Here is a 21,958-nt window from a genome sequence, read left to right as displayed (position 1 = left end):
TGGAGACAGAGATAGGTTAAATCAGCCTCTTCCTATTGGGGCCTGGGCAAGGCTGGTTTCTACCCCCAGTGGCTTGAGGTGTTGTCAGGAGGCTGCTAAATTCCAGTGAATCTGGATATCCATCTGAACCTTGTATAGAGCTGCCGTGGGCAATTAAGGAAGCCTGTCGTTCCAGTGCACAAGGGCATTTCCCTTCTCCAGGGGCGGTTTACAGAAGACGGCTCTCCTTCTGGGACTGCAGTGGTGTAGATAGAGGTTCTGGAGGACTTCTTAGCCTTGTGTAGCCAAGTGAACAATGCAGCTGTGTCCATCGGCACAGGGAGGTTAGACTTCAGTCGCCTCAGTCAGCGGTACCTGTTAGTGACCTGTCCAAGCCTGCTTGTGAGGACAGAAGCAGACCTTTGATGGATGCCCTCATCTTTGGCTGCCTCCTGATCTGGTGACACACCACGGCTGTCCTGTAGCTGAGGGCTAAACCTATGTCAGGTGCTCCAAATGGCTCACTAGCAGTAACTAGTGGAATGGCAAACACTGGCCCTTGTCACAGGTCTGGTGTTAACCCCTCATAACCCTGACTGGTGGGGGAGGGAGGAGGAATGACATCTTTTTTCCCAGCTCTTCTGGGTATCGTACGCCTATTGCACCCTGTTACCGGAGATCACACCTGGGCTTGTCTGGGAGGCTCAGCTCACTGGCTGGCATCTTACTGCTAATTCAGCTTCAGTGGATAAATATTATTGTTGAAAGCAGGTGTCGCTGGCTTGGTCCAGCAAGAATACTTGGCACTTGCTGAATAGTCCTGATCTGAGGTGGTCCCTAGGCATCCTGGTTATCTGTCAGAACCCCCTATATTTGAGTGCAGGTTTTCTCTACGGTAGCATGTAACTTAACTTCTCCACTGTCCGTACCAGTGTAGAAAGGGCGCTGGTGGTCGTACCCACTATGGCTCAACTTACCCAGGGCATAGGGAGGCTCGCTCTTGAGCTGCTGCCACTGAAGCTGCCGGAGGAAAAATGAAATGGTGGGTGAATGCAGGAGGGGGGAAGCTAGTGCAAACCCTCGCAGTGTAAAAAGGGCCGCTCTGGGGGTGTGGTTTCAGCACTTCACACAGCTCTGGAGAATTAGCAGCAGCGTGGCAGGCGGCTCTCACACTGTTTTGAGCTTGTCTTTAAACTCCTACAACTGGCTCCAGGGTTGCTGTGAAATGTAGAACAGTAGCTGCGCAAACCACGGCGTGATGCAAACGAGCACTGCTGTGGGTAATGTTGACCCTGGGGGGAAGGGAGGAGAGCTAATAGCTCACCTCTTCGTGTACACGGATCTGTGGGGCACTTGTGCATGGTGAATTCAAAGGATCTACCCCAGGAATGTTAAAAGCTTTAAATTCCCTGTATTACTGCTTAGCTATAGTACTGAGTGGGTCTTTTTTTAGGCATTGCTATTGTTAACTCTTCACTCCCCCCCCCCCCCCAGACATTACAGTACTGGCAGGATGCGTGTGTGCCTACCCTTGACAAAAGAGAATACTGAACACGGAAACTTTCCCCAGACACAATTACCATGAAAAGTGTTTTGTGTTTCTGTAGGCCCTGGCCCTGGGCTTTCAGATGAGCCGCTGGAACTGCATATAGGAGTAACAGTGAAACCGACCCGTCTGTTTTACCTACTTAAGCTGGGTGACGTGCAAAAGTAAATGAGACTCTCAATGTGTTTTGGTTTTAAGGTGTGAAAAGCGTGGTGTGTGTGTGTGGTGTTGTGCGGCAGTAGCCAATAAAAAGCTTTCGTTATGCAACGGTCTTCTCTCTGTTGTGCTCGGCCTGGCTTTGGAGGGAGTCTACAACCCTCCTGCTCCAGCACAATTGTTGCCAGCGTCCATGGTCCGGTGGAATAGAGCTGTGCAGATGGTCAAGTGACAGCTGACTGTTGGCTCACTGCTCTCTAGATGTCTGCAGAAAGAAACTGCAGTCTCCTGTGGAGAAGCTATTATATACCAGATTTGCTCTTAACTGGCCTCGAATAGCTCTTGCTCATTGTAGTCCCCGCTCCATTCTCCTGTGTATCTGAGGGACCTTGATTTTGATCAAACTTTACAAAAGAAACCTAAGACTTAAAACTGGAATGAGGGAGCCAAAGTTCTAAACAAAGCAGGGATGCGCCCGAGAATCTGGAAGCAACATTCAGCCAAACTGGGGGAAGTGCAACTAGTAGCCAGCATGGCGGCTGAAAAGCAAAGCAATCCACCTTGTTTATAATGAGAGCATAAGGCAATCTCCCTGATCGTGTCACTTTTAACGAGCGCTTCGCTTGCGCTCCGGCACAAGTATGTATCTCTTGCCATTGGGGTTCCTGGTGTGGTGTTTTGCCAGTACGCTCCTGTGGGAAGCCTGCACTGATTCTGTACCAGCTCTGTGGATGGAGGGCACTGCTCTCCGGCACTGCTGAGCGAAATCCTTGTGGCCCTAGTTACTGTCCCTGGCTGCGTTGGAAAGTAGGTGCCAAAGGTTCTCTAACGTTCATCCTAGTGGCTGGACAGAATGCTGTCGAGTTCAGACCGCAAATGCTCCTTTAGGTGCTGCTATGGGATTGCTGCCTTTTGAGGATCAAATTACTTCCGGATTTTTATTCCTCTCACATGGCTTCAATTCTGGTCCTGGAACCCTAGCAGCCTTTTCCCTGTAATGTCACCTTCCCAACTAGGGCATTAGTAGTTTCCTGTCTGTGCAGGGAGCTCACCAGTTCCTGCTACAGAAGGCTCTTCGGTGATCCTGAGTGCAGATAGGCTAACTGCCAGCGTGGGACTCATTAAACTCCTCCCATCGGCAGCCTCTAATAGCTGTTGTGGCGTCTATAGGACTTCCAGCTGTGGTAGTCTGGAAGCATCCACTCCAAGCATCCCCTTACTGTAAGGCTGCCTTTGTGGAGTGAGCAGTCTCCCTTGAAGAGATCATGTCTCCTGCTAACGTGCAGGGTCTTTATTGGGGGGGAATTTTTTGTAAGCTTCCAACTGAAACGTAGCTTTTGGTTAACGCTGGTGCACTGCTCGCAGCTCCAGCCAAGATTCATGTAGGAGTCAGCAGGATCTTAACGAGCGCATAGGCAGATTTTTATAATGAGGCTTACGATAACGAGTTTGAGCAGAGGGGCAGTCACCTTGCATCTGGTGCCGTCCTGTTAGAGAGACTGAAAGTGAGATGGTGTATATCGAATTAGCACATAACACAAGTACATTGCCTAAGCCTTTATAAATTACTAGCTTTACAGGCTTCTCTCTGTAAAAGATACAGATGATGTCAAATGCATAATACTTAAGCGTTTGACACACTTGCAGTATAGCAAATTCTCCATTCACTGACTCCCTGAGTTTATCACAGCAGAGGATTTCTTGATAAGTGATAAAATGCCAGATAGTAGATTTTGCAAACTGTTGGGTATAAAAAAAAAAAAATAATCCACTGCTTGCATTAGCTTCTCTGTAAATTGTTTTCTGCCAATTGTATTTTCCTGTGTGGTTAGGCATTTGGATGCTGTGAATTGAGCCCCGGAAATGAGGTCAGATAAACAAGTGAGGAAATGCCTTTAGAGAAGGAACACTATCAAACTGCTCAAATAAATTGGTTAGTCTCTAAGGTGCCACAAGTACTCCTGTTCTTTTTGCGAATACAGACTAACATGGCTGCTAACTCTGAAACCTGTCAAACTGAGCTAGTCTTTCCTATGCTGCCTTATCTGTTACTAAAGCACCTTTTAAAACGGCACTGAAAGAGATTGACTTAAGCAGAATGTCTTTTGACATCTTGTTTGTCTGGTATACTGACAATAGACTGGTGGGTTTCACTTTCGAGTTTTCTTGCACTTGCTTCGTGCAGTAGCAGGGTGGATGGAGGAGGGAATACTTGTGTCCAGAACTCTCATTGGAATTTAAATAGAAAGGGTCCAGGACTTTATTTTGCAGCTCCCTCTGACAAGCCTACACTTGAGCTGCAAAATTCCTAATGAAGCCTGCGTGTTTTGGCTTTTATCTTCGGGTTTCTGCACCAGTTGGTTAAAACCTCTCCATACTCCCCATCCTGGAGACCATGTGCCCGCGTGGCAAATCCAGTTGCCAGGTAGCCTTGCATTTAAAATGTTCCTCCAAGAACAAGACTTTTAAAGCCGTGGCAGGTCTGTTGTGAATTTGCCTTGCTCAGACACTGTAAAATGAACAACATAAGCCTTTTCCTAACAGCTTCTTCCCCTAGCTGAGCAACTCCTCAAACACCCTTCTGCTTGGGGCCTCTGGCAACTGCATCCCGTCCAGAAACCCATCCAGTGGGGCTAAGTCTGGCCCTGTGTTGTGGCACCAGTGGGTGACTGCTGGTGATTTATGTAGATGGCATTGCAGGGGTTGCACTAATTTATTGCTGCCTTCCTGATGGAGGGGAGAGACTGAGAGGAGGAAAGAGAAGTTTAATTATGGTGCCTGCTGTTCTTGGAGCCCACAGCCTGGCTTTTCATGGGGCCTGGTCTCTTCCGCGTTGCAGAGATGCTTGCAAAATGCTGCAGAGAGCTGCATCTATTCAGGCTAGTGGCTGGCTGGTTCCCTTTGAGAAGGGCTGTTTCTGTTTAAAACTTTGCAGCCTGCTTTTCAGTTCTGGCTTTTCCACACCTTCCTGACCATAAAGCTTAGTGTGAAGGTGTGGGTTACTTAATATTTCCAAATATTAGAGATGACAATTTCCTAAATTACAATATTGCATCCAACATAGGGAAGTTGTATATTAAACCCTGTCTTGATAGATAAGAGGAACTGATCACGGATCATAGAAGAAAGGGGAAGCTGATAGTAACAAATAGAAATCAGAAGCTAGAAATTGCTTTCCTTATGAATTTTCTACAAAGCGACACGAGAAGAAATCTATGGCCAGCAGAGATAAGGATGGTAAAGAGGAGTTTTTAAAGTATGCTAGCAACAAAAAGAATCCTAACAAAGGTATTGGTCAATTACTAGATGGAAATGGTAGAATCAGCAATAGTGCAGAAAAGGCAGAAGTGTTCAATAAATATTTCTGTTCTGTACTAGGGCGGGGCTGGGGGACAAATGTGGTTGTACCATATAACACTTTCCTTTTGGTGCTGTTAGTACCTCTGGAGGATGTTAAACAGCAGCTACTAAAGATAGACATATTTAAATCACCAGGTCCAGATACCTTTCATCCAAGAGTTTTAAAAGAACTGGCTGAGGAGCTCATTGGACTGTTAATTTTGGGTTTTGTTTTTAATAAGTTTTTGGAAAACGGGAAGTTCCAGGAGAATGGAAGAAAGATAATTTTGTGCCAATATTTAAAAAGGGTAAACAGGATGATCTGGATAATTCTAGGCTTGGCAGTTTGACATGGATCCTGGGCAAGATAAAGGAGTGGTTGATATGGGACTCTGATTGGAGTTAGTTACCCGCCTTTTATTAATAATGTGGATTGATAGGAAATGGCTCCTGTCAACCAAACTTGTAAAAAAGGAATCACGTTTGATTGATAAAGGCAATAGTGTTGCTGTAATATACTTAGAGTTCTGTAAGGCATTTGACTTGGTGTCACATGACATTTTGATTAAAGAATGATATAAAATTAACATGGCACACGTTAAGTGGATTTAAAAACTAGATAACTGGTAGGTGTCAATGTAACTGTAAATAGGGAGTGATCAAGTGGTTGTGTTTCTAGTCGGGTCCTGCAGGCATTGGGGCTTGCTTGGTCCTACTGTGTTTAACACCTTTATCAATGACCTGGAAGAAAACAACATAAAATCATCACTCAAGTTCCCAAATCACCCAAAAATTGGGGGAGTGGTAAATGAAGAGGACAAGAAACTGAAACAGAGCAATCTGGATCGTTTGGTAAGCTGAGTGCAAGCAAATAATATGCATTTTAATATGGCCAAAGTTATACATCAAAGAATGCAGGCCATGCTTACAGGATGGTGGGGGAATCTCTCCTGGGAAGCAGGTTTCAGAGTGGTAGCCGTGTTAATTTGTATCAGCAAAAACAACGAGGAGTCCTTGTGGCACCATAGAGACTAACAAATTTATTTGGGCATAAGCTTTCATGGGCTAGAACCCGCTTCATCAGATGCATGGAGTGAAAAATTCCATGCATCTGATTAAGTGGGTTCTAGCCCATGAAAGCTTATGCCCAAATAAATTTGTTAGTCTCTAAGGTGTTACAAGGACTCCTCGTTGTTTTTTCTGAGAAGCAGTGACTCTGCAAAAGACTTGGAGTCATGGTGGATAATCAAATGAACACAGACTCTGTGACACTGGTGAAAAGGGCTAATGCAATCCTTGGATCCATAAACTGAGGAATTGCGAGTAGGGTAGAACGGTTATTTTATCTCTATTTGGCACGGGTGCGACCACTGTTGGAATACCGTGTTCAGATCTGGTGTCCACAATTAATGAAGGATGTTGATAAATTGGAGAGGGTTCAGAAAAGAGCCATGAAAAATGATGCAAGGACTAGAAAAGCATGCCTTATAGTGACAGACTCAAGGAGCTCAATCTGTTTAGTTTAACAAAGAGAAGGTTTAAAGGGTGATTTGATTTGTCTATAAGTATCTACATGGGGAACAAATATTTAATAATGGGCTCTTCCATCTAGCAGAGAAAAGTCTATCCTGCTCCAATAGCTGGAAGTTGAAGCTAGACACGTTCAAACTGGAAAGAAGATGTAAAATTTTAACAGTGAGTAATTCATTCTTCGGAGCAACTCAGCAAGGGTCGTGGTGGATTCTCCATCACTGACCATTTTTAAAATCAAGATAGGATGTCTTTTCTCAGATCTGCTCTAGGAATTATTTTGGGGAAGTTCTGTGGCTTGTGTTATACCGGAGGTGAGCCGAGATGACCATGCTGGTCCTTTCTGGCATTGCAATCTGTGAATCTGACGCTACGTGCAACCTCCTGAATTGTACCAAGCTGCTGACCGAGCTGGCAGCTGTTCTAGGAACCTGCCTGTGTTTCCCAGTCTGCCATGTGGGGCACCCACTCATGCATGACTGACTCCTGGGAGTGATGGCTGGTGCGGGTTAGAGCCTGGCTGTCAGGTAGGCATTATACGCTTTGCTTAACTCTGGCTCTTCCAGTGCGAGGTGACCCTGGCCTCCCCCGTGGGCAGAAGGTGTGACTGAGGCAGTGCTGAGATGTTGCTGCATCCCTGCTCCTGACCAGCGTTATGCCCTCTCGGGACCAGCAGCCTGCCAGTCTGATGTGTCTCTGCCAGCAGAGTGGACTCGTTCCAATTCCTGTGCAATGCTGTGGTCCCCCAGCCTGGCTGGAACGAGCGTGGGATCTTGCTACGCCGTTCTGGGTATTTACGGTAACGAAATGGCTGTACCAGTCACTGTTCCCAAAACACACATGCCTACAGCTGTGCTACACGTGCTTCTATTGCGTCACCAGCCAACGCACCTTGTATCAAACTCCCAGGGAGGCAGGAGGTGAAACCTACCAGACTTGCTTGATCTTGCTTGAGAGCAGGACGCTGCGACAAAGGGCCAGGGCGGTGACACCCCCCCCCCCAAGAATGGAATGCTTTACCATACTTCGGCTGTACTAGGTTGGCTGTGCACTTTGGGGTTCCCGTCTGGCTCTGGCCACTTGCCGCTAGAAGCTGGGAGCTTTGCAGAGGTGATCCCAGATGGAGCATATTTATCCCATTGCAAGTCAGCCCAAGCCTGCAGCGCTTGGACTAGCTCCTTGTGCAGGACTCTCCTGTGGGTAGGAGGCAGAGATACTTGTTGGGGGACCAGGCACTTGCTTAGCATTCTGGGGTCCCTTGCTGCGCATACCCAGGGGTGACTGGCTCTCCAGCAGTTCATGAGCGAGAAGAGGGTGGCAGGGAGGAGGAATCTGGGCTCAGACCACTAATTTACCTGGAGCACTTTGCCTTGCAGCAGGCTTAAGCATCCAGCCAGGGAACTTCCTGACTCCAGGCGTCTGTATTCCGTCCACGACAGCTGCTTGGATGAGTCGGAAGGGCTTGGTGTGACAGGTTAAGGGAATTGGGAAGTGCTTGAGCTCTGGGCCACTAAACATTTACTGGCCCAACCCTCTTTCAAAAATCAAAGCTGCTCCTCCTTGCTCTCTGGCTGCTAATCAGCTTTGAAACCCACGCACAAAACTGCACTGAGTGGGGGAATCTGAATGCCCCCCTTTTCCTCTATTCCAGGTCTTGGGACTACTTTCCTTCCCCTCACCCTTCAGTGAAGCAGTGGGAGTTGCAGGGCTGTTTCCTCTCACTGAGTGGTTAATTACAAGGTATAGGCAGCTTATTGAAAACCAGTCACCCTGGCTTTCCAGCTGCGGCCAGGCTCATTAAAGCCGCTGTCGTCTTCGGCATGGGGAGGTGGAGTTACTACAGCAAAGGGGCCAGCCCCTTCCCTCGCCATTGTGTGTGTCTGCACTACGGCATTGCAGCCACCTAGCTAGTGCACAGTAGCCATGCTGCTGTTGCAGTTGTAAAATTGCTGGGACGTGGCTGGAGTCTCTTGATCCTCAGGACTCGACAGGTTGCTATCACAGTGACCCGGGGTTCTGCCTACAAGAACCTAACCAGTGCATACGGCTCAGCCAAGGGCATGCGTTCCTGCCGTTCTGTAGTGTCTGTTTTTGAGCCTTGTGGGGATCCCGCCTCTCTCTCCACAGGAAGCGCTTCGGAGGTGCTAAAACCTGAGCTCAGCAGCCTCCAGCCTGCCACGGGAGGGGTGGGGTGGGAATAGGCAGCTGAATTAACGCTAAATAGTAGGTGAATCCAGTCTCTTCTCTCCTCTGTCCCGCCCCGTCGATTAAACCTTCAAGTCACGGGCAGCGTATCGAAATTCCGAGGCTTGGGGAGAAGGTCTCTAGGAACACTCCTGACAGCAGCTGATTCCACAGGGTCCACCTGCAATGGTGAAAGAAGCCCTTGCTGAGAGCTTCATGCATGGGAAGGCTATCCTGTGCAATCACGGAGAAGGGAAAGGAGTCGCTAACCTTCCTCTGATTGACCCTAGGCCGTGATGACGCTTCCGGGCCTCTGGGAACTCCCCAGGCCAGCTGAAAAGGTGCCCCGATGCGCTGTTGGACGTCTCTCTTGCCCCACTGCCTTAGAGTCTTGCTAGCCTCTAAGCTCGGTGATTGGATGCAGGAAACCAAATTCCGAGGGTCAAGCACTCCGTAACTCTGACAGGTTTGTCAGTATTTTCTTTGCAGAACCAGTTGGCCTTGGGCACGGGAGGAGTGGAGGATGCACTTACACTGAGAGGCTGGGGCTGCTTTGCTTGCAAAGTAAAACAAGGCTGATCAAAACTGAGCTAAAAGAGGGGGCGAGTTGGGGCGGTGGGGGAGGCGGCTGCTTTCGGGACCCATTAGTGCTTGTACCTCTGTTAGGCCAGTTGTTAGCCATGTGGGACACTGAGATGTGGCCCCTTTCCCCCCTCTAACTTGAAATAATTCACCTCCTGCAGCAGCATCTAAGGTAGTGGCATACTCTTCGGCATCTTGATTCCAGCTCCCACTGTCCTCTCTCCAAAGTCGCTGCGTTGAGCATAGGACCCTCGTGCACCCATCTCGGGGCACCGCTGATAACTGCCCCATCCATGCAAGCCGGGTCTCCATGCAGCGCTGTAGACCATTAGGGGCATATGAAGCAGCCTGTACCTCACTGCAGCCACCTCAGCCCTGGGCAGCAGAGATGGTCTGAACTCCTGGGGTTGCACAGCAGGGCATTCTCAGATGAGGGACCGCTCCCATCAGAGCCAGAGCCCGAATTCAGCTGTCCTTGGGATGCACCGCTGAAGCCTCAGTGACCTCATTGGGTGGTGTAAGGTGCTGAGCTGTCCAATGCTCCTGGCTATAGCATAGTGCTGAGCCTGGCTCTGTGCGGCCCCTGTCTGGGATAGCCATCTTTAGAGTTGCTCTGAAAGGAAGAGCTAGAGGGAATTGCTTAAGGCAATGAGATTTCCCTCCTCCCATCTGCTCCTCGCTCTGTCTGAGCAGTGTCTGACACTTGTTGGCAAAAGCAGCTTCCTTCCCTTGCGTGGGAGCTAGGAGCCCAGGGCTGCTGGAGATGGACTAGTGTAGAACTGGCCAGAAGCAGCCGCTTGTCATTGAAAATGGTCAGTAGAGAGACCTAGTGAATTTGTCCTGGGGATCTGTCCCAGGTCAGTGACAGCCTCCTTTCTAGTGCACTGAATCAAGTCTTCATGCCTCTTGTTTACAAAGGGGCATCTGATTCCAAGCAGAACTGATCAGCTGGGCCCCTGTTGCTGTCAGAAGAGCTGATGGCTTTATGTGACGTGTGGAACACAAGGCGCTGTGTGGGGCTGGTGGCTGTGGGGGAAGGGGATGCTGGGGATGCGTTGTGGGCCTGCTGCATGCTGACAGTCAACGAGCACATCTTCCCCATGATGGGTGCCAGGCTGCCCATGCCTTGCAGCAGTGCCAGTGGGTGGAGTGCCTGTGTCCCCAGGGTGACGAGATGCTTCTCTGCCAGAGGCAGCATGTCGGCACCAGCTTAGAACGAAGGAGGAGCTTAGAACGAAGCTCCTCGCCCCTCTGGGAGCTTGCTAGGCGAAGCCGGTTCTCTGCTGAAGGCAAAGTGCAGCTTCCCTAAAGCAGGACAAACTCTGCAGCATTGACCTTGACTTTGGCCCCTGCTTTCAAGTCCCATCCACAGGGCCCCGGCCCTGCCCCAGGCCGGGAATGACCCCTGTTCAGTGATACACGGGAGTTTCTCTAACTCTGCACGGGCCAGTCTCTTAATTTCCACTGACTCTCCCAGCCGTCTGAGCCTTCAGCCTCGAGTCCCTTTTGCCAGCCCACGGTTGTGCTGCTGGTTTGCGCCATCCTCCATTCTGCCCACTGGCAGATGGAGTGCCCAGCGGGTGGGGTGTGTTCCTGGAAATAGTCCAGTGTCAGGGAATGGGAATCCAGTGCCGATTAGAGGTGCTGAACTGGGAGGGCTGGGGATGGCATGTGCCAGGGAGGCAGCCAAGCTCTTGTCTTCCTGGGAGCTGGGGGAGTTGCGTTGGCAAGTTTGGTGGGAATCTCTCACTTTCCCTCTGCTTCCATGCCCAGTCTGTGCCATGGGGGGTCTGTGACTCAGTCAGGCTAAGTGTACAGTGGCTCATTTGCTGTCCCAGTGCAGGACAGGCTTCCCCTTCCTCACACGTAGCTTCAACATGTCCCAGCTCTGACCTGAAGGACCTGCCTGTAGGGTGAAGGATGGTGTTCTTGTCAATGTTGACCTTCACCCTCTCCAGGCTTGTGAAGGTACCAGCACTTGGTCACTGAGAAATGGAGTGATGCATGCTCGCTCTCATCCTTCCTATCGGGCTGATGTCGGGAGGGGCCGGTGGGTTTCCTTTTCAGTCTTGTAGCAGTCTTGAACACTTGCAGCAGTCCTGGCGGCTCTGAGAAGCAATCTCCGTTACTAGGCCTGCATGAGCTGGCAGGCTTGGCCTCTAGGCTGCCCCAGCAATCTGCCTGGAGCCGTCTAGGGCTTCATAACCAACACAAACCCGAGTTCAGTCAATCTAGGGAGTCCCTTGTCCCCAAACATTCTGGCTGGCAGGGTAGAGCCCAGACTTCAAGGCTAATAAGCCTAGCAGCACCACGAGCTTGGAGCGTGGTACAATGGGCTTTTCAGCTGAGCTCGGCCCTGAGTGGCCGTGATCAGGAACGGAGCAAAACCTAAACTGTTTGTCAGATTCCTGAGCAGGGTGCTGGCGTCTCTGGTTGGCTAAACTCATGTATGGAACTGGCTGGGACCATAGTGTGTGGCTGGGACCTGGGAAGTAATCTGTTCTGCACTGGGGCTCGGAGCCTCTGCTGGCGGTGACTGGTCCAGGGTTAGTGCTGTGTTGCTCCCATCTACCCAAGGAGGGATGTGAATTCAGTGCACGTGAGAATAAGGATCTAAGGCAGGGCTGGGCAAACTTTTTGGCGTGAAGGCCACATCTGTGTATGGAAATTGTATGGCGGGCCATGAATGCTCATGAAGTTGGGGTGCGGCAGGGGGGTGATCCGGCTGGGGATGCAGGCTCTGGGGTGGGGCCAGAAATGAGTTCAGGGTGCAGGAGGGGGCTCTGGGCTGGGGCAGAAGGTGGGGGTGGGGATGAGGGCTCCGGTTGGGGGTGAGGGCCCTGGGGTTTGGCTAGGGATGAGGGGCTTGGGGTGTAGGAGGGTGCTCTGGGCTGGGATCGAGGGCTTCAGAGGGCGGGAGGGGGATCGGGACAGGGGGTTGGGGCCTGGGAGGAGGTCAGGGGTGCAGGCTCTGGGTGGCGCTTACCTCCAGCAGCTCCTGGAAGCAGTGGTATGTCCCCACTCCGGCTTCTATGTGGAGGTGCGGCCAGGCGACTCTGTGCGTGGCGCTGATCCCGTAGCTCCCATTGGCCGTGGTTCCCGGCCAATGGGAGCTGCAGGGACAGCACTTAGGGCAGGGGCAGCGTGCGGACCCCCTGGCTGCTCCTACGCGTAGGAGCCGGAGCGGGAACATACTGCCGCTTCCGGGAGCCAGGCAAGCCCCAGACTCCACTCCCCAACAGGAGCTTGAGGGCCGGATTAAAATGTCTGATGGGCCGGATGCGGCCCGGGGCTGTAGTTTGCCCACCCCTGATCTCAGGTGTCTTGCTGTAGCCTGGCCTTGTAGGAGGCAGGGCTGTGTCAGTGTATTTCAGCCCTGTCCTGCAATGGGCTGAGGTAGCACTGATGGGGCTGAGTTGTGGGGTCCTGCTATCACGTGGGCTAATGTCTCCCAGGACCATAGCTGATCCTATCACCCTAGTGGTAGGATTTGAACCCAGACCTGCCAGCCCAGGCTGGTCCTGTGCCACTAATCCCTCTTAATCTGCCTTCCTGCGTCTGCAGTAGCATGGCTCCGGCAGCTGACTGCGCAGGTAGACTGCAGCTTGGCCTCTGCAGCAGGAGAGCTGGAAGAATGAACCCATGGGAAAGTTCAGGGTCCTAGAGAGCATGAGCGCTAATGCCATTATCTGTGCCCAAAGGAGCAAAGCTAATTGCAGACATACCCAGCCTATCGGATTGCCCATCTCGGGAGCGCCAGCAGTTTGGGATTTTAATTGGGCAATGAAACGAGTTTATGAAAGTGAGTTAAATTCATCATGTCACCCTCTTTCCTCCCCATGCTCCTGCTGCATTGCGGACACGGCAGCTGCTGCTTTACAGAATCAGGACTATCGCATGACAGTGCAGATGGTCCGAGGAACGAATCCAAACACGGCCTGTAACTCCAGCCTGTCCCTTCCCTTTGGTCAACTTCAAAGGGGGAGGCTCAAGTCCCCTCCATCCCTGTATAAACCCACATCAGACTCACTGAGTCGACCTAGTTCGAATCTTGTCTGGGGAAAGTGTCTCTGGTGAGGATCTGTCCGAATCTTCCTCCAAGCACTGGGGATATTTACACTTGAAATTCTGTGTTGTACTAAGCCTCTGCAATACCATGATCCTCTTCAAGGGGTGTGGCTTTCCCATATCAGCTGTACCCCAGGTTCTATGGCCCTGAGTTGATCTGTACCCACGCCCAAACTTCTAGAGGGGGACCCTCATAGCAAAGAAGGCACTCCTGGCCCTTGAGCGAGGAAGGAGCCCAGATCCTCCAGCTGCTGCATCCCCATCTCGGATGCGCTGGTTTTTTCTGCTCACGTTCCCTTTCCTTGTGTTTTCAGAAGTTCTTTTTGTTTTTCTGGGACAGGAAACGAGCGCTGGAGAGTTGCTGAATAAGCATAGCGTGGAGTCTGGAGTTAGAAGAGGTGGTTGCTCTGAGCAACGGGCAAGCAGGCAGTTGGTTGCTTGGTGACCTTCTAGTGAGGGATTCCAGAGAATACAGCTCTGGGAGGCCATGGTAAACCAAAAAGAAAAGAAGGGAGGCATCAGGAGAAGTAGGGGACTCCTTACAGGGTGCTTTGCTCCTATGGAGAGAGGAGAATTGCAAGGGAGAGACATTGAAGCTGCTCTCCGCTAAAGCCTGCAAGAAATGTCCCTGGAAACAAGTGACAGACCGTCATGGGATCTCTTAATTCAGATTGGAAGGGCAGCAAATTTTCTGGGATTAAACTTTAAGCCTCTGCTGGCAACAAAAGGCAGTTTGGTTACTCAATAGTTCTCTCCCAGGACAGAGCGATTGCTTATGTCTTGGTGATCCTCTGGGAGCCATGTGGGCTACTGTTCCCCTTAGCCCTTTAGAGAGACTGCAATGTTTGATGATAATCCTGGAGTGTCCCTGCTGCAAACTGTAGGTTCGCTCTGTTAGCACAGCACCCCTTATAATGGCTTCTGTAGGTACTGGTCTGTTTGTATCTCTGGTCCAACTGAAAATGGGACCTCATTGTGCTGGGCGTTGCACATACATAGTGAGTGCCTGTCCCAAAGAGCTCGCAGTCTAAATACCCAAAACAGACTTCTACAGGCTCATTGCAGTGAATGGAATAGCAGTCTGTCTTCTGGCTACTTAGTCAACAGCTTCCTTAATCTCACAATTGAGGAAGAAGGCTGTACCGGTTTAAAAAAACGACACCACCACCTGACCTGGTTTAAAGGGAAAGAAAGGGAAAGTTGATAGAAATGAATATAAATCGGAAGCAGGGAATTGTAGAAAATTGATAAGGGAGGCAAAAGGACACGAGTAGAACTCTATGGCCAGCAGCGATAAGGACAATAAGGAGGAGTTTTTAAAATATATTGGGAACAAAAAAGAATCCTAAGCATTGTCAATTGTTAGATGAAAATGGTAGAATTGGCAATTATATAGAAAAGGCAGATGTTTAATATTTGTTCTTTTTTTCCCCAAATACAGATGATGTAGTCATATCATATAACACTTTCCTTTCCACTAGATCTCTTGAGGATGTTAAACAGTAACTATGAAAATTAGACATTTTTAAATCACCAGGTCCAGATAACTTGCATCCATGAGTTTTAAAAGAGCTGGCTGAGGAGCTTGCAGGACCATTAATGATGAGTTTCAGTAAGTGCTGGAACACGGGTAAGACTGAAAGAAAGCTAAAGTTGTGTCACTATTTAAAAAGGGTAAATGGTATGATCCAGCTAATTATGGTGTCAGTCTGACATCAAACCTGGGCAAGATAATGGAGTGGCTGATATGGAATTTAATAAATAATTTAAAGGAGGATAATATAACTAATTCCAATTAACTTGAGTTTATGGAAAATAAATTGTTACATTAGCTTGATAAATAGATATCTTTTTTAGATTACATTTTAAATGGGTTAAAAGCTGGCTGATAAGTCTCAAAAATCTAACTCTAAATGGGGAATCAGCATTGAGAGGTTGTGTTTCTAGTGGGGTCCCGCGGGCATTGGCGTTTGACCCCCTGCTATTTAACATTTATCTGTGATCTGGAAGAAGACATAAAATCATCACTGATAAAGTTTGTAGATGACCCCAGAATTGGTGGAATGGTAAATAAGGAAGAGGACAGATGGCTGATACAGAGTCCTCTGGATTGCTTGTTAAGATGGGCACAAACAATGTGGCTGAATGTGTACATCTAGGAACAAAGAATGTAGGTCGTGCTTACAGAATGGGGAGGCGGGCTCTGTTCTGGGAAGCGGAGACTGAAAGATTTGGGGGTTGTGATCGATAATGAGCTGAACATGAGCTCCCAGTGCGACGCTGTGGCAAAAAGGGGCTAATGCAATCCTTGGATGCGTAAACGGGAATCTTGAGGAGGAGAAGGTTATTTTACCTCTGTATTTGGCACTGGCTCGACTGCGGCTGGAATCTTATGTCCAGTTCTGGTGACTGCAATTCAAGAATGATGTTGATAAATTGTTCAGAGATGAGTTGTGGGCATAATGAAGGGGTTAGAAAGCATGTCTTACAGTGTGACATAAGGAGTTCAATCTGGTTAGCTTAACAAAGAGAAGGTTAAGGGGTGACTTGATGGGGGAAATACTTAACGGTAGGCTTCTCAGCCTATCAGAGAAAGGTATAACATGCTCCGGTGGCTGGAAGTTGAAGCTAGACAAATTCAGCTTGGAAATAAGATGTAAATTTTTAACTACGGGTTATTAACCATTAGAATGAATTTGCCAGCAGTCAGGATGGATTCTCCATCAGAGGCCACTTTTAAACCAAGAGAGGATATCTTTCTGGGATCTAGGAATTATTTACTTTAAAAACAGCGGCTCAGTGCGACGTCTACCCGCTAGGAAGAGCAGCAGTAACGGGGGGAGCAGGGCTTATAAGTCAGGCATCTCAGTCACATTGTCTGCGCTGTCCACCCGCCATGCTGGCTCATCTGTGCTGCCCTCACGCTGCTGTTTCCTCCTGCCGATCCCTGATGGCCCAGGAGAGGACTAAGTGGAAGGTGCGCCCTGGCAAAGCAGTCTCCCCGAAGGACTGACTGGACTGCCCGGGAGGTGCTTTTGCATGAACTATCCGTCCAGGAAAACAGCCTGGAGGCCACTGCCTCCTGCAGCGGTTCAACAGGGCCCCAGCTTAACTATGAAATAACCCTGCCAGTAGCCCCCAGGTGATGAGGCTGAAAGCCGATTTTTGCAGACGAGGAGGAAGGTTTGGCTGTGTGGGGCTGGGCCTTCCATCCTGCCCCAGGCTGCAGTGCAGAATTTTTGCTAACCTCTACGCTCCACCCTGCCTGCCAGGAGGGTGGACGTTTGTCCCTGCAGCCTGGAATCTCGTCATGAATACAAAGGCCGGTGATGGCTCCCAGTCCCGCTTCTTGCTGCGTAGCGAGGGGGCAGCCTGTTCCTTTCCAGGAGCTGAGGTACTATGGGATTGTGGCACATGGCCAGCTGTGACCGGGGGCTCCAGAAGAATGTGATGGAGACCAGTAGAACCCAGGTGTCCTGGGGCTCTCTCAGTGCACTGAGCCTTCATTAGAAGTGGGGGGAGGGAGGGGGCAGAACAGTCTCAATGCAACTTTCTCTATACCTAAGCCGCCTGCAGTGCTCCTGGGAGATCCACTGTGAGCAATGGGACAGCCTCCCTGAGAGGCTCAGTCTTAGCCGACCTGAGGCAGGGGTCGACTTATCCAAACTCACCCCAGAGCATGGGCAGGTCTGTGACGGTCTGGCAGCTGACACTTCCTTGGCAGCGCAGGTAAGGACTGAATGGGTCTAAAGGCTGAAATACTCACTCGTCCAGAGAGCTGGCCTCGCTAGAGCATACCAGGGCAGCATGGCCTATCTGGCATTGCTTCCAGGTCCTGGCACCTGCTCTGGGGCTAGCCGACTCTGGTCTCCCGAGTTGCCAGCTGGGTGGATTTTACTAGCAAGTTGGATGCTGCGAGGATGGAGAATGCAGCGCTGTGGGCCCATGAGCTGATCTCCTCCACCCTATTAACCTCTTGCAAGGTGCAGAAACCGAGCTGGGCAGGGCTTTCCAGGCAGACTGATGACAAACCTGGGGCTGCAGAGGCATCTGCCCCAGCCCCTCCCCACCTGGATAGGTACAGTTCCCCAGCACGCTGGCTTTTGAGCTAGTGAGCCCCCTAAGAAGTGCTCGTTGGGTTCCAGCTGCCTGTCGTCCCCAAGGATGTTAAAAGGAGCTTCCTCCCCTTGGCTGCAGTGAGACAAATTGAGCTACCGTTCTAGCAGATGCAAATCCCGGAGGAGAAAGGTAGAGTGCTTACACTGGCTGCTGTGAAGCAGTGGGGCTGAGGGTGAAGGATGCAAACAGTCATGCACCTTTACAGTCAGACTCATGTGTGAACTCCAACCTCTGCAGATGGCTGTCCATGGAAGGCTGAGCTCTCCAGTGCAGACCCTGGAGGTCCCCCCGCTATGGAGGGGGGATCCTGGGAAGGCTGCAGGCCTTGACATGAGCAGCCTCTCTAAAGATCAGGACTGTGGAAACCGGCTCTGCCTTATGGAAATGAAGAACAGCCCTGGGATACCTGGCAAGCTGCCAGAACAGCTGCTGGCTGTGCCAGAGTGTGGGGTGTCTGGGCTATGACAGTGCTGTCTAGACTCACCCTGCCCAGACCAGTGCGGAGCATGAACCCTGTCCTTGGGCAGCCCTATTCTGCCTGTCTGCAACAGGTAAACATGCTGCCTAATGGGGTGGGGGTGGGCAGCCCCTGCCCCGCCTAGCCACGACCAGGACAGTGGGGTGGAACTGCCACATTGCTGGACTGCATCGGCTGTTGTCTGCGGACCTTGATCTGTGGTTGCCCCAAGAACCCCTCCTGCCAGCCTGACTCCTTGCAGAAGACTGGGCCTGCTGTGTGCCCACAGAGCCAATATGGACGCCACAGGCTGTCAGCTGCAGTGTGGGACTTTGAGCCGGTCTTACCAGGGGGCTTTGTGTGAGGGGATCAGGAATTCCTGCACTCTAATCCTGCTGACAGAATTAGTACCTTTTTGGCTTCATCGGTGCGGGGGGCCTCACATCCCACCTACATGCTCTAACTGCAGCCACTCTGTGGCCCTCCACCCCCAGATATGTAGTTAGACACCTGCAGCCGACCCATGCCAGCCAAATCGGGCGGAAGGGCTGTTTAACAGCTGTGTAGATGTTTGGGCTTCGGCTGCAGTCTGAGCTCTGGGACCCTCCCATCTTGTGGGCGTCCCAGAGCCTGGGCTCCAGCCTGACCCCAAACGTCACACCACAGTTAAACAGCCCCGGAGCCCTGCGAGCCTGAGTCAGCCGGCATGGGCCAGCTGTGGGTGTCTAACTGCAGTGTAGACAGACCCTAAAGTTCTTTCTGAGCATCCTGGACGGAGATGCTGGAGTGGAGCAGCTGTGGGAGCTGATGTGTTGCTTTCACAAGTCTAACCCTGTTCTGTATTGCCCTACCCAACCCAGACGTGGAAAGCGCAGTTAGTTCCTAGCCTCCCATCCCAGTACATCCACTACTGGGTATAATCAGTCCCTCTCCTGTTGCCCATTGAGCTCCCCAAAAAGGGTTGCTGGGACCCATCTTCTGGTGGGCACCACCCCTTGTGTGTGTCGTGCAGTCCAGCTGCACTGGGCTGGGGCAGGAGTAGGTGTGCCTAGACCGGGCAGGCAGATGATGGTGTGAAACTCTCTGGAGGTGTCTGAGGACCTCGTAAACCTTGATGCCTCATTCAAGTGCTTTGGGGGAGGTTGACCAATCCGGCGGAATGCCTACCCACAGAATGGCAGTGCCAGGCTCTTAAAATCTCCTGGCCAGCTACCAGCATAGGTGCATGGATACCTGGGTGGCAAGCAAGATGCCACCAAAATGGACATAGCTGGGTCTTAAGTGTTTAGTCCCCAGTTTTTAACCTTGGTCTTACTTGCTGGTGCGCTAAAAGGCAGAGTTACCCTGGTGCTGGCAGAGTCAGTTTTGGGGTGGAGGGCAGGGGGGTCGGTACGGGGTTGTCTCTGTCCCCTCGTTGCCTCCTTGACTCTCAGCCCGTGCCAGATATGGCGCTCCAGGAGTGGAGTTCACTGGCTTGCACAAGGAGACTGCTGCCGTCACGCAGATACACTTTTTGCCTGGACAGGTACGTTGCTGCTTTTGGTTCTCGTCACCTCGCGTCTCCCTTCAGTCAGGTGCAGTTGCCTCTGGAGGAGAGTAACCCATGTCCTGCTGTCACCAGGGTGCAGCAGCCCATCCTCTGAACTAGCCAGACACCTGGTCATTCTCTGGCAAGGAAGGCGGCAGGCCAACGTCTCTAACTCCCAAGGACTCCTCCTGACCCGCTGATCCCCCTATTGAGACCTCCTGCCCCTTTCCAATAGCTCTGCTGGGAAGGGCCTTGGAAGACTTTTTAGCAACTGCTTTGGGGTGGGTGGGTCTGGCCAATGAGCCAGTAAGTGGATGCAAGGCTGTGCCATTGGGATGGTTATAAAGGTACCTGCACCCCAGTGTCCTAGTCCAGATGGATGGGCTGGTGTGGCCAAGTCCAGCATGCTCACTGCCGGAGCGGGGGCCTTGCTGTGGGGGTGGGGGGGAGGCTTAACTCGTAATCCCGTGACATCCTTTGTTTCCTTGTGTGTTGGTGTCTCTCCCAGGGTCGGTTGCTGTCCTTGCTGGATGACAACACTCTGCACCTGTGGGAGATTGACCAGAAGGATGGCTATTCGCACTTGGAGGAGACCCGCAGCTTCATCCTCCCGGGCCGACCAGGGTTCGACAGCACTAAGTACTCACTGCCTCTTTCACGCTGATCTGGGGAGTTGGGGCTTCACTGTAGCAGGGGCTGGTCCTGGGCTCTGCTGGGTACCGAGTGCTCCTAGGATTGAATTGTGCATTCCCCTGATTCGCTGACCCGGCAATCCATCCGGGCCCTGCCATGGCTCAGGTTGTGCCGGTCCGTGGGTGGGGCCCCCGCTGCTTTGTGCAGCTCCTCCCCCAGCATTGCCAGTGTCCTGTTGGCACCATGACCATGACCGCCCCTTGCTGCTGGCAGTGCTGCAGTCGGCTCAGTTCTGAGGGAGCTGGGTTCTGTTCTGCTTTGTGCATCATCCAAATGCCCCTCCCCCCCCCCAAAAAAACCAAAAAAACCCACCAAAAAACAAAACCCTCCGAGGAAGTTCCGGCACCAGTTTGAAGCTCGCATGCACTGGGGAAACCACGGGCCGGATTTGACCTGCCAGAGTCTTGCTGGTGGTGATGGGCGAACAAGACAGAGCTCGGCATGGGCCTCTCAGATCCCAGGTTGCGTTTGCAGGGCCAGTAACTCGCCAGCTGCAGTGCAAACGGAGCCACCTTACCCAGGAGTAGCTTGAGGCAGAAACCACTGACTGTGTGCCTTGCTCCTTTTGGGACAGGTGGTAGAGTCGCGGAGTGCTGCTTTAAAGCACTCCTTACGGGCTTGGAACGCCAGCTGTGAAATCTTTAATTGCTCTGCCTTGTGAGGCTGTCCAGACAGCCCGGATTTCAGCGTAAAAAGTCTTGGGCTATTTGAACTGAATCGAAATTCCAGTCCGTGCCCTGTTCGTGCCACTCGGTGGAAACAGCCAAAGGGTATTGAAAAGGCTGCACCCCCTCCACCCCCCCCCCGTTTAATTTTATCCATCTGGTTCAATCACTTTGCCCAAGATGCAGTTTCATTCCTTCTCCCCTCTGGGAATCTCTATCCTGGCTCTGTGGCTTGCAAAGCTTTCCCTTTTGTACACAGCGGTATAGTTTGCCTATCAATCGGTTGCCATGGGAATGGTTGCAATGGTGGAGAAAATAGACAGAGCCTGTTAGCTGAGATTAGGGTTGGCTCTGCAGACACTGCTGCTTATAAATGGGGAAAGGAAGTATGGATGAGTAACTGACAGGGCAATGCATTGATGTCTGAGTTCAGCTCTTGCTGGACTCTGCAAGTTCTTGTCTTTAAATTTAAACAAAAACCCTCCCGAGCAAGCAGCCAGGATAGCAGTGCAGCTCTCGCGAAAGGTCTGCCAGAGTTTATTCTCAAATCTCTGTGCTGGGGTGAAATTTGGCTCCAGCGTTGCCAGATGCAATAGTTTATTCTTTATAAAAATTATTTAAATCTGCTTGGCCTCTTTTTACTTACAAGGGTGGGGAATGACCAAACAAGCCTAATTCTCATGGGATGGGATGGGATGGATCTTTTTGGCCAATCATCAGTATAAACCAAACATGGTTTGAGTTCATTTTAAGGACTCCTCCAACTGCAGATCTTGCTCTTCAGTTCTGAATGTAGCCCAAATAAACTCTGCTAAAGTTGATGATAACTCTTCTAGGTAGGTTTCAGAGTAGCAGCCGTGTTAGTCTGTATTCGCAAAAAGAAAAGGAGGGCTTGTGGCACCTTAGAGACTAACCAATTTATTTGACCATAAGCTTTCGTAAGCTACAGCTCACTTCATTGGATGCATTCAGTGATTCAGATGCATCCAATGTTCAAATAAATTTGTTAGCCTCTAAGGTGTCACAAGTCCTCCTTTTCTTTCTTCTAGGTAGGTAGCACTCATTCCTTTTTTTAAATGGACGCTGTCGGGAGTTAAATTTTGCAGTGCCTG

At 50.8% G+C, this 21,958-nt stretch overlaps 1 protein-coding gene across 1 annotated transcript in view; it reads left to right on the top strand.

The window, feature by feature from the left end:
• Positions 1-21,958, top strand: part of LLGL1 (LLGL scribble cell polarity complex component 1) — a 72,727-nt gene that overhangs the window by 22,400 nt on the left and 28,369 nt on the right. The window contains exons 3-4 of the mRNA XM_073361811.2: positions 19,404-19,485; positions 19,997-20,127. Coding sequence (XP_073217912.1) covers positions 19,404-19,485; positions 19,997-20,127 — 213 coding nt within the window. The remainder of the gene's footprint in view (positions 1-19,403; positions 19,486-19,996; positions 20,128-21,958) is intronic.

Source organism: Lepidochelys kempii, chromosome 10, assembly GCF_965140285.1.
Source record: "Lepidochelys kempii isolate rLepKem1 chromosome 10, rLepKem1.hap1, whole genome shotgun sequence".
Classification (NCBI taxonomy): Eukaryota; Metazoa; Chordata; order Testudines; family Cheloniidae; genus Lepidochelys; species Lepidochelys kempii.
This window is presented reverse-complemented; position numbering and strand designations above follow the sequence as displayed.